The sequence below is a fragment of the Chenopodium album genome, chromosome 1, assembly GCF_948465745.1.
Source record: "Chenopodium album chromosome 1, dcCheAlbu1.1, whole genome shotgun sequence".
NCBI lineage: Eukaryota > Viridiplantae > Streptophyta > Magnoliopsida > Caryophyllales > Amaranthaceae > Chenopodium > Chenopodium album.
The window spans coordinates 27,664,066-27,675,960 of record NC_137834.1 but is presented as its reverse complement, the minus strand read 5'-3'; the positions used below and the strand labels follow the sequence as shown (position 1 = coordinate 27,675,960).

Here is an 11,895-nt window from a genome sequence, read left to right as displayed (position 1 = left end):
AAAGACCGGGTTTTTCTTCTCTATTTTGAGGGAGGATTTGCTTTTTTATTTTATGGATTGCTATAGAGTTGTTTCATGGATAAAAATTTGTGCGAGATCGAAAAAGAGGTTAATATGTCGATTACAATCTAGCGAATCAGACGGAAATTTTCTGCAGGGCTACAACAGATCGATAGACCCCCTCGCCAATGAAGGCTGTAAATCACAGCGATATGAAAGAGGGTATGAAGAATGTACGATTTGCAACAACGATCGTAGCTTTGCTTATGGAATGTTTTTATTTGATTCAATTATTATGTATTCATTAGATCTAAATCTCTTTGTAGATGTCGTATGACTTTATTTATGAATCAATTTTATTTCAAAAAAAAAAAAATTAACCTTTTATTTTTTATTTTTTTATTTTTTTTTTAAACTATAATTAACCTTCACTGAGTTACATATACTACGTATATAGCACAATAAGTCATGTGAGATCTTATTAAATATAAACAGATAAAGTGTAAAGTTTTGCAAGGTAATTGTTTTGGTCCCTTTCTTTGATGTCAAACTATCTAGTGTTGCTTTATTTTGCAGTTTTAAGGGATAAGACTTCCTACTTTTGCCATTACCCATTTTTCCTTTCATTAATAGGTTACTAGTACTTTTCAGTTTTCATCTTTTTGTTGTTGCTTTTAGGCTTGAAAAGTACACAGCTCCTCTCATTTCTAAGTGGCGCATTTTACTCTCCTTGTTGCACACTTTACTCTGAATTACTTGGAATGACAGATAAGAGAATGTGTCCGTTATGGCTGGAAAAAAGCTAAATGAAAGTTGAGAATGCAAAACACCAAAATCACAATCTCTTTAGGCAGAAACACACTGAACTATTTACTTTGAGTAAAATAATCAGCAAATGTATTTCTATCCAATACATGATCAAATCTTAGTAAATAAACTTTGCTCAATTTAAAGCTTAGTAACAAATAATACTACAATAAAGAGTTGCTCATGATCAGAGAAACTCCAAAACTAAAAATTACATAAACGATTTCTACATGATATACTAAGTAACAGAAATACAGTACCACTGTCAGATACTGCAGCATTTAAGAGAGCGCTGAGCAGATGAAGTGAGACATTAAGATTGAGGTCGAAGAAAAGGAAAAGAACTAATAAACCTAAGCTACAATTACCTGCTTCATTCATTTCTCGGTATCCTCAGCTGACACAGCCTGATTGCTACTACTCTCTGCCTTTGTTGAAACAGTTGGGCCACTATCTGATGTTGCAATGATCACTGCAATTGTAGGTTCAGTCGGTACACTAACTACATGCTTTTCTGGTCCAGGAATTGTATATACTGGATTATTACTCGTTTCTCCTAGAGAGACGCTGCATCTGCCTAGTAGAACTTTCCAGATTTTGGCCCTCTTCCTTCTTCGTGGATTCTTCTATAGCTTCGCTTGCAGCACCAGGATTGATTATGTTCTCAGCAGAAAGCTACAGTAACTGATGTTCCTGAATTGCTACTCTTGGTCATTTCCAATTCTGGAGCCACATCTGGAATAGATAATAAAACACAGCTGTAGTAGGAATCAGAGCTAGATCTGGAGGTGGAAACAGGGTAAAATATGGAACATAAACCAGAATAGCAGCGAGACTCGCAGATAAAGTGGGAGCGACAAAGTTGGAGCACAAGACCGACTCGGAGACAGAGTTGGAGCACAAGTCAGAATTGGAGGCGGAGTTAAAGCACAAAGTCAGGGTCGGAGATGGAATTGGTGCAGAAATATGGAAGATGGAATTAGAGCTGGACCCAGAAAGGGTTGAAGTCAAAGCCGTAGCCGGGGTTGGAGTCGGAGCCAGAGCTGGAGCTGGAGCCAACGCTGGAGCTGAAGCCACTGCCAAAGTTGCTATAGAAGAAATTATAGCAGGAGCCTGGTCAGCCTCAGCTTAAATTGCAACAGAAGTTGAAAGTAAAGCGAGAACTGGAGTTGGAGCTGAAGTTGAAGCTAAAGCATGGAGTTAAAAGTGAAGTTGAAGCAGGAGCAAGAGAAGGTGCAGCAACTGGAGACAGTATCAAAGCTAAAGCAGGAGCTGTTTCTGGAGTTGGAGCAAGAGCTGTCGCTGGAGTTGGAGCAGGAGCTACAGTCAGAAATGAAGTTGCAGCTGGAGCTGGATGTGGAACACCAACCCCTGCATTCATAATATCTAAAGCAGAAACTGTGACAAAATCCCGGATTAAGACTAGTCACCCCCAACGTGGTGCTTGAAGTAGGGTCACCTGCAGGCCTTTTGGAGTCTACTGAAACAGATGTAGATTCTGATTCATTTGAAGATGAAGCACCTGCAACCTGTAATCAGTTTCTGGCCGAAGGTATACATTTCTTAAAAGCACATTTTCCTGGAGGCAGAAATAAAAGAATGATTAGTGTTTGTTAACCTGCAGTAAACAGGAATCTATCAAGGACAAGTTCAATGAGTATAAAACTTTCATTTAAAATCCTTTGAAAGGTAGGTGAGACTTCGCCTATTGCACTAGTTCAGTTTTTGAGGGAAACTATGGTAAAGGTTTGGCCTCATGACTTAAAGATCATGGAATCAAATCCCACTAGGGGCTCTTGGGGGTAAGGATTTCCTTATCCTTCCCTCTTACTCTCAATGAGTCTGACCTGCGAGACAATATAGACCTGTGACAGACAGGTGCCAATTCAGAAAAATTCCATCTTCTTACCTTAAAATAAATAAACAAAAATAAAATTCAGTAATGTACAGTTTTCCAACTTCCAAGTTTCTTAGTCACTTTGCCATTTGTACAGTGTGTGAAATGTAACATTTCTGCACCTGCATATATTATCATGTGATAAAACTTACAGCCATCAGACTACAAATATGGATTAAAAATAAAACCTTTAATCCTCATAAAATTCAATAGGTTGATTTCAAGCTTAATGCATGGATGTCTAGAAATCGAATGCACTAGGCCAAGTGTCACGGTCCGAGTGTTCTGACACCGGATCGTGCGGCGCGCTCTTGTTTATCGGCGACAATGACGCAAGCCTAGAACGAGAGAGCTTCGTGAGCACACAGCAACACGGACCAAAGGTATCTCAAGAAAGCACACGTCAATAACGGGTGCGGAGCCGGGGCTTGTGACGTCCGATACTTCGAAGCGGGCACAAGCGGAACCGACGAGATGAAGGCGTCTTTTGAGGGTCTCTTGGTTTGGTGGGGATGCTTTAAAACAAGGCAAGCACAATATTTATAAAGGCTTAAAACAACGCACAAGTCTTAAAGCAATAGCAACGGGGTAGGGAGCTTTGATTCATTAACCATCACTCCATCTAGAGTCTAGAAAGCAAAAGGAAAGACTTAAGACACTACATAAGGGAAAATACAAGGAAAAGGAAAGGGAATACATAGAGAAAGAGGCGGATTCTAACACCAAGACACACCTTATGATTTCAATTTAATGAAATGTGATATTAAGCTCCTATTGCACAAGATACAACATATGATTTCAGTGGGAATTACTCGATCTGACACGGAAGGAGAAAAGATCTACAATTTGATCCATTTCTTTGCACAAAAGTAAGGGCAAAGCAGCAGCATACTACAGCTTCAAAGCAGAGGCATTATTTCATCTCCGATGGGAATCGCTTACATTTAGAGATCTTGTAGAATATCATGAGTAGCGGAAACATGGATGTGCGGAAGTACCTCAAGAATGATCATGATCAGAACGGATCAGAGACCTGTAGCATGTATTGCCTTTGAACATCAAAGTAAAGAGTCTTGCTCTTTACCTTCCTGAATAATATTTGTAGTACAAATGCACAATGTCAGAATGTATTGCCAACTCTATGTCACAACTGAATAATCAAATCCTACCTGAAAGCAGAGGATGAGATCCCAAAGAAGAACTGCAACACACTTTGATTCACATGGAAGAGACCTCTGTCTAACATGTTTGCGAACATTAACCCACTCATCCTCTTCTGGCCCAAATCCAAAAAAACAAACTAGAACTTCCTGAAACCCATAAGTTTGGAAAGTTGATACAGATCATACTGGAAAGGCATTATTCGTCACAAAAGCTATGTAACTCAGACACGGGTGCGAGTTTTGAGTATGAGTACATTCGAGTTTTAGACACGCAAAGATTCAAATTTAGGACATGTATGCACAGACAAAGCATTAGTGAAACACATTCCTGGATCTAAACAACTTCTCCATATCAATTCACATTACAAATAGACACATGTATTAGACTTTCTGTTTGCTTTCCTTCTATTTTATAGTTTTTCTCTAAGAGTGTGTTTGGATTGAAGGAAATGGAGGGAAAAGAAGGGAAGGGGAATGGAGGGATTGAATTTCTTTCATTTGGATAACATATGAGGAAGGAAGGGAATTTGGGGGGAGGGAAAAGAAGGGGAGAGAAATGGAGGGATTAAGTTGTAAGAATTTGATCTCTCCAACAATGGACAGATTTGGAAGGAAAACTCATAATTCTTCCCTCCCCCAACCCCCCTCTTCTTTTCCTTCCCTTTTCTATATCCAAACAAACTGTAAAAGTATGTTAATCAAAAACCTTCTGGAATCTGGATCAAAACAAAGTGATGGATAAGGATTTCATACCCTTGTTGCAGTGTCGAGTGTCGACACAAAAATGCAAGACAAATAGAAGAGTGATAAAATAGACAAGAAAACTATGATAATGCTACTTCTAGATTATTCAGCACATATCTGACAAAGAGTGCAAGTTTATCAACAGCAAGATTATCACAGTTAGGATTTCACAAATGAGCCAAGATGTAGATAGGTCAACCCCCTAAACTAGTACCAACTCTGAATAGGAGCCAAGTTATATTGGGTTTATTATAAAGCACCATGACCAAAGACCAACAACAAATAAAGCAAGATGACCAAAGACCAACAACAAACTAGACATACCTCATCATGGATCCACCGGAGAACCAAGTAGGACTCAGTTAACTAATATCAGAAATATATATTGACTCGTGTAACTGGAAAACCAATTATATTATAATTGCCAAGTTATTAAGCTTTGATGTATATGCAAATTTATAAGGTAAATATCAGGATATTTTAAAGAATGTTGAGATAAATTAATTAAAGTGAGCTGCATATCTTACTTGATTCCAAATTGCTCCAGAAGTTATTCTATTGTTCAGAATAATAATTAAGGTAAGCAATTTCGTGAATCCTGATTAAAGATTATCATCAAGATTATAAAACAAACTGAGATAAGAGGAAAAAGAAAGGCTAGCTAAAAGGTATTAAAAAATTTAAAAATTTGTTAGAAAAGGACTTTATAAAGTAGACCTTTAGTGAGAAAAGTCCTTTAAAAAAAATAAAAAATAAAAAGTGGCAAATAAAGACCTTAAATGAATTGCTTGATTTTTCCAATGTTGACCCTCACGTGCCCTTTCTCCTCCTCAACCACCATGCCTACTAGCCCACCACCCATCACCAACCCACCACTATCCACTCTCACCCGCCACCCGAAACACTGTATCACCTTAACCTTGCATCTTACTCATCCCTCACTTTTAACACTCTTGTCCTCTACTCTTTTTTTTTTGTTTTTCGCCAAAACCAACAGCCAACTATCCCTTCCCACTTATTACAAACCATCGCTACCCTTGACTGCCACCCAAACACCACCCCGTAAACCCTTATATCTCCCCTTCTTTTTCCTCCCTTAATACCCACCATTGTAGCCACATTGTGCCTTCACTACACCTCATAAATTTGCTACCTATTGGTGACCCATCGTACCCAGCAGCCTCCCACACAACACTTTTATTCTATCTCCTCTTTATTATCCCCATTTGGTAGCGGCATCCTTCTAACTCATGTTAGAAAATAAGGGGTTTACATTTGATTCAATTGATTTTATATGGTTGGTGGAAGGGAAGAAGTTGAAAGAGATAGTGTTGAGACGAATAGCTAGATAAGGTGATGGTGGTGAGAAAGTGGCAAAATGGTGACAATTTGGTGGTGGGCATTATGGTTAGACTAGAAATGGAAGGGCATAAACCGACTCTGAAAATAATAGTCAAAGGTCGGAATCTGGCTGAAGGTCCCTTTTCACAACAAAATTTTCATTTTAAGGTCGGAATTTGGTCATTTTCCAATAATTGCCCAAAAACTTGTATCTTTCGATCTATTAAAAAAATTTAAAATCTTAGGAATTAAAAGATTCAAACATGAAATCACCTTCTTCATACTTGCCTCTAGAGTCCATACCCATCTTTTAGGCTATGTTTGGATAACAAAAAATGGAAAGAAAGGAAGGGAAGGGAAAGGGAGGGAGACAAACTTCCTTGTTTGGATAATATGTTGGGGGAGGGAGGGATCCATTTTCCCTCCTCCTTTAATAAAGACCATCCCTTCAAAATTGGAGAGATTTGGAGGGAAAATGGAGCTCATCATTTCCTCCACTTTCCCTTCCTTCCCCTTCCTCCTATTTCCCTCCCTTCCATTTCCCTTCTAATTTGTTATCCAAACATAGCATTAGTGTTGTTATCACTCACCACCACAAGAAGTGATTTAAAACAAATGTGGGGGCAAAAGTTTGAAATTGCAAATGCCCCCACTCCCTAGGGGAGGAGGACTACAGAATAAAATGGCAATGGGGAAAATGGGAAGAAAAGTGAATTAAAAGACATATTTTCATAGTCTCTTCGTTATTTTAGAAATTAATACCAAGTCTTTCTTGTAATTATTTCACAATGCAAATGACAACAAGGCCAGGAAATTTACTTTTTTCTCCAATTCTATAACTGAGTAATGAAAATGGAATAAGGGACTACCAAACACTTGCAGAATTACCAATCCTAAGATATCTATGAGAATGAAATGCTTGAACATTATACCTAATAGGCTAATAGATAGAGATTTGCTAGAAATTAGCATGGTTTATGGCCAGATTACAGCTCTAAATATGGCAGAAATTAGGGAAGAACAATGATGATTATATTGATAATAGGTGAATTACACTAATAGAAGGCTAATTCCACTTTCGAGAGGTGGATTCTCTCCTAATATGAGCTTTCGAGAGGCTCACTCTCTCCCAATAACATAACCTCAATAATATTCAACATCCTCCTTATTCCTCCTAATGAGGTCTATTTATAGAAAATACCCCTAACAAACCTCTAGCTTATTCCCCAAGTTACTACTAATAGACAATGACTAATGTGCCCTTCCCCTAAATATTGATTCCTTGCAAGATTCAACCAATAAATGAATAATATAAATATATTCAAATACCAAAAGATTAATTATGTAATACTACCAATATTTAGATAGGAGATCTATTTACCATGCCCCATCCCTAGCAGATTTGGCTTCAAATTCCATTAAGGATTTCCAGATGTATTTTTTGTCACATTATGACCTACAAAAAAAATACTAGGACTTGTAAGATAGTAAGGATGTAAAGAGCATTATAACATTGTACATACTTTTTGAAAGAGCACGTAGCTCCATAAAGACACTCAGATAAATCACTGACTGACAAACAAAATGCAATAATAAAAAAATTAAAATTTTTTTTAAATAAAAGCCCAAGGACAATTAAATAAACATGGAAAATATACATCAATTATACAAGACATGACTACTCTATAAGTGATGCAGATAATGTAGAATTAAACTACTAGTCCATAAATCCAAAGAAATAATTTCCCGCACCAAACTAGCCTCTAAATCTGGCTTCATTCACATCACGGATAAGAACAATTGCCTCTAAAATCATCATGCTTGGTTCATATAAAGGGAGATAAAAGGGAGAGAGGGAAATAGAAGTGAGGGAATCTAAGAATCTCAGCATTAGCTTAAGAAGTAAATAGAAGAGGAGGAGATAAAATGACAATGGAAGGAACACAATTCCCTACTTGATACATCTGTACTAACCACTCAAAAGAGGTGTATAGAGTGACATAAGGCACTCCAGTTGCTACTTCTCAACCTCAGACCTTGCCAAATTCAGGTCCTGAGTATTCCTTCAAAGGAACAGATTAATGTTGCCTGATCACAGAGTAAACAAAGTCCCGAGATCTCCTTTCAAAGGAAGACAAAAGAGAGGTTTAAAAAGAGCCTATATTAAATACAGGGAAGGAAACAGAAGTACTTATAGGTATCAGCCAGATATTACTAAGACTGACTAAAGAAGTCAAAAGGTTGGTAAGAGAAACTCAAACTTTTTCTCACCTTGACAAAAATAGTGGTCGGAGAAAATGACAACTGGCTCCAGAAAGAAAGCCTGCGAATCTTCGATCACACACAGACAAGTACTTGGTCGTTCAGCAAGTTATTCAACAAGGAGATTGAAAGCCACGCTCAACAAACTGGACCATAAGACTATCTGCCTCTTTGATATTTCCATCTAATGTCAGTTTCTTGCTCACTTTTTTACATAACTTTGGATCAGGTATTAAGTTCCGCCTAAACATCCTACAAGCAACTTTGTATGCCAAAAGAGGGTTTCCTCTGTTCAGATAGCTTTGCAAAAGCACATGGCAAGTTTGAGCATCGATCCTTGAAGCCGTTCTCAGAACTTTACCCAGAAGGCTGTAAGCTTCAGTTACATACCCGAAGCTACAAAGCTTTTCAATAACTTGATTATAAGCAGTCTGGTAGGGCTGCTTTGGCAGCAACTTCTCCAACAGTTTTAACAAATCTTCCACCCTGCCATTCTGACAATAGCGATGAATTATCATTCGGTACATAACAGGATTTGGAAGTATGCCCCTCCCCAGCATTTTCTTTATAAGTTCAGTTGCCTCTTCAAATTTTCCTCTTCTGCCCATTGCATCAACAATTGTTGTATATGTCACAATGTCAGGGCTCTTGTTGACCAAATACATATCATCAAGTAAAGAAAGAGCACCATCCAAGTCATCCTTCTGAAAATGTCCTTGTATAACAGTTGTAAAGTTTACAACATTTACATCACATCCCTTGCTCAGACACTCTTGCATGAACCTTTTAGCCTCATCTGTTCTTCCTTCTCTGCACAGCGATACAAGCAACAAATTGATTTCAGCAGGAGTTGGACGTAAACCTTTCATCAACATTTCCCTAACCACATCACATGCCTCAGACAATTTTCCTGCTCTTTGGAAACCATGCATCACAACACTGTATGTGATGGCATTAGGGGTCCACCATTCCTCCTCACTCTTATCAATCATGTCTCGAGCTTCTGAAATTCGACCAATTTGACAAAGGCCTTTCAGCAAGGTTGTGTATGATACAGTGTTTGGTTTGTAGCCATTCTTGTACATTTGCTGAAGCTTTTCCTTAGCCTCATCCACCCTCCCCGCTCTACAAAATCCATTTACAACAGCACTGTAAGTCACTACGTCTGGGATGCAGTTTTTCTCAAACATCTCATCAACAATTTCTTCTACCCTGTCTATCCTTCCCTCCCGACATAAAGAGTGAACCAAAGCAGTGTAACCAACTTTGTCCACCCGAAATCCTCTCTCCTGTGCTTCCTTTAAGAAACCATAAGCCTCATCACTGTGTCCATACTTGCAAAGCATATGAATGAGATTATTATAGGTGACCATATCTAGCAACAAGTTACAAGCCGTCATTTTCTCAAGTAGGACCTGTATCTCAGAAATGTTTTTCTCCTTACAAAAGTAATTTATTAATGTATAAAAGCTAACTTTATCAGGTGTACATCCCCTTAGAGGCATATCCTCAATCAACTTGATAGCATCTTGCACCTGATTAAAATTACAATAACCTTTAATTAAGCAGTTATATGTAACAACATCCGGGGCAATTCCAACAATTTGCATCCTCTTTAAAAATCTCAATGCTTTGTCCAACCTGTTTCCCATCACTAAAACATGTAGGGCAGTGTTACATATAGATAGATTAGGTTGAACCCCGGCCATATGCATCATTCTAAGAACCCCCATAGCATGTCTTACCTTCCCTGCCCTACTATAAGAAATCATCAAGTAGCGAAAAACTTCTGGGGTGCGACGGATACCCCTCCTACGCATAAGAAGAAGGATTCTCCGAGTACCCTCACATAATTTAGTCTTGCCGAGAATTTGAAGCATAGCATAGTACACAACTGGGTCATGACGATATCGCCATTGCCTGTCAGCCCAATAGAAGAACTCTAAAGCTACCCTTTCATCATCTTGAGAATGAAGAACAGCACAAACTTGACGGGGTTTGAGACTTCTCAATAAATTCTTCATCTGGCCTTCAAGGTCAGGGTTCCAAGTCAATCTCAGCCCAACCAGCCTACAAATTTCTCTCACCAATGGATGCCTTAATTCACTTTCATCAATTTCATATCTTCTATCATACTCCCCACTTTGCTGACAATTCTTATTATATAAATCCAAGACCCCAAATTCTTCATCTTTAACATATTTCTGTCTACTCTTTGTGCCCTCTATATCAGCTTCTTCCTCGTCAGACCATTTCTCACTTAAGGAATGGCTTAAACAACTCCCAAAAGAACTCATGAGTCGTATCCATGCCCTTCCCTGAGCCAGGGCAGGAGGGGCAGCCGCCCGGAGAAAAGGTCCAATTACATAGTTCCGTCTAAACATTTAAGGGTTCTGCATAGCAACCAAATTCGATTCGACTATCAAATTAGGCTTGAAAAATCACATGATTTTAGGAAAAAAGGGTCCAATTTAATAGTTCCATCTTACCATTAAAGGGTTCTGCATAGTAACCAAATTTGATTTAATATCAAATTAGCTCAAAAAAACACATGATTTTAGGAATGATTTTAGGAAAAAGGGGTCCAAATTTATAGTTCTGTCTTAACATTAAAGGGTTATGCAAAACATTATCAATCAATTTTGATTCAATTATCAAATTATGCTCGAAAAATCACACAATTTTAGGGAGAAAAGGTCCAATCAGGCCCGTCCCTGAGGCAGAGCATGAGGGGCAACCGCCCTAGGCCCAGGGTAAAGAGAATTGAAATCATATTGAATTATCTCGAAAAATAGAAAATTTTAGGGATATTTGATTCAATAATCAAATTACGCTCATAAATTTCTTATCTTTTGGATATGATGTTTCATAATCTAAGAATTTACGAACCCTAAACTTAAAGCACTGATAATTAAATTAGATTGGATCAAATATAAACCCTAGATTGTGAAATTGATATGATGATGACAACAACAAACAACTTACCTTAGAAGCTGCTTCAATGGGGGATACAACGATAAGATTCAACGGAGAAAGCTTCATTGGAGAACGTTGAGTGCGCTTCAACGAATAACTGAGAGTCTGAGAGAGGTAGGATAGGAAATAGGAACGGAGGCCTTTAAAAGCCATCACCCGCCATAGTTATAATATGGGTTAGATCCGTCTGATAAATAAATGGGCGGATCTTTATATAATCAATAATCAATAATCATTAATCATAAATCAATAAATATAAAAAGTTGACTTAAATAATTTTTACCCTACTGTGTCCTTGGATGTTTTTATTTTAAAAAAAAATTCCTTTTAGAAAATCTTTTATAAGTAAAGTTTAAAGAGGTGAAAAAAAAAAAATTAACTACCAATTGGGTGTTGGTGTAGTGGTGATTGGGACTACACTTGGTAGGGAGAACCTGTGTTCGATCCCCCGTAACAACAATTGGGAGGGGACTGGAACCTAACCACCCAGAACTGATCCCCGAATCCGGATTAGCCCAAAGGGTGAACCGGGTAGAACACCAAAAAAAAAAAAAAAAAAATTAACTTAAATATAAATAAGAAATAACAACCTAAATTGTAAAAAAAAAAAATAAAAAAAAAAACCTAAATTATTTATTATTATACATATGTGTATATATAAATATACATATTAAAATTTTAAGAAAAATATACTATATAATTAAA

General features: G+C 37.7%; 1 protein-coding gene across 8 annotated transcripts; it reads right to left on the bottom strand.

The window, feature by feature from the left end:
* Window positions 1-851: 851 nt before the first annotated feature.
* On the bottom strand, window positions 852-11,461 carry LOC145642966 (uncharacterized). 8 transcript variants are annotated; one of them, XM_081694159.1, is made up of 7 exons: window positions 11,200-11,461; window positions 8,224-10,607; window positions 7,334-7,408; window positions 3,874-4,014; window positions 3,438-3,792; window positions 1,627-2,386; window positions 852-1,542 (listed from the first exon to the last, which is right to left on the bottom strand). In XM_081694159.1, exon 2 carries the CDS (start codon window positions 10,596-10,598, stop codon window positions 8,328-8,330), a length of 2,271 nt encoding a protein of 756 aa, XP_081550285.1. In that variant the 5' UTR covers window positions 10,599-10,607; window positions 11,200-11,461; the 3' UTR covers window positions 852-1,542; window positions 1,627-2,386; window positions 3,438-3,792; window positions 3,874-4,014; window positions 7,334-7,408; window positions 8,224-8,327. The 8 variants fall into 8 exon arrangements, with proteins under 8 accessions (XP_081550285.1, XP_081550271.1, XP_081550250.1 ...); XM_081694145.1 differs by having other exon boundaries at window positions 852-2,386; window positions 7,334-8,073; XM_081694124.1 differs by having other exon boundaries at window positions 852-2,386.
* Window positions 11,462-11,895: the final 434 nt, after the last annotated feature.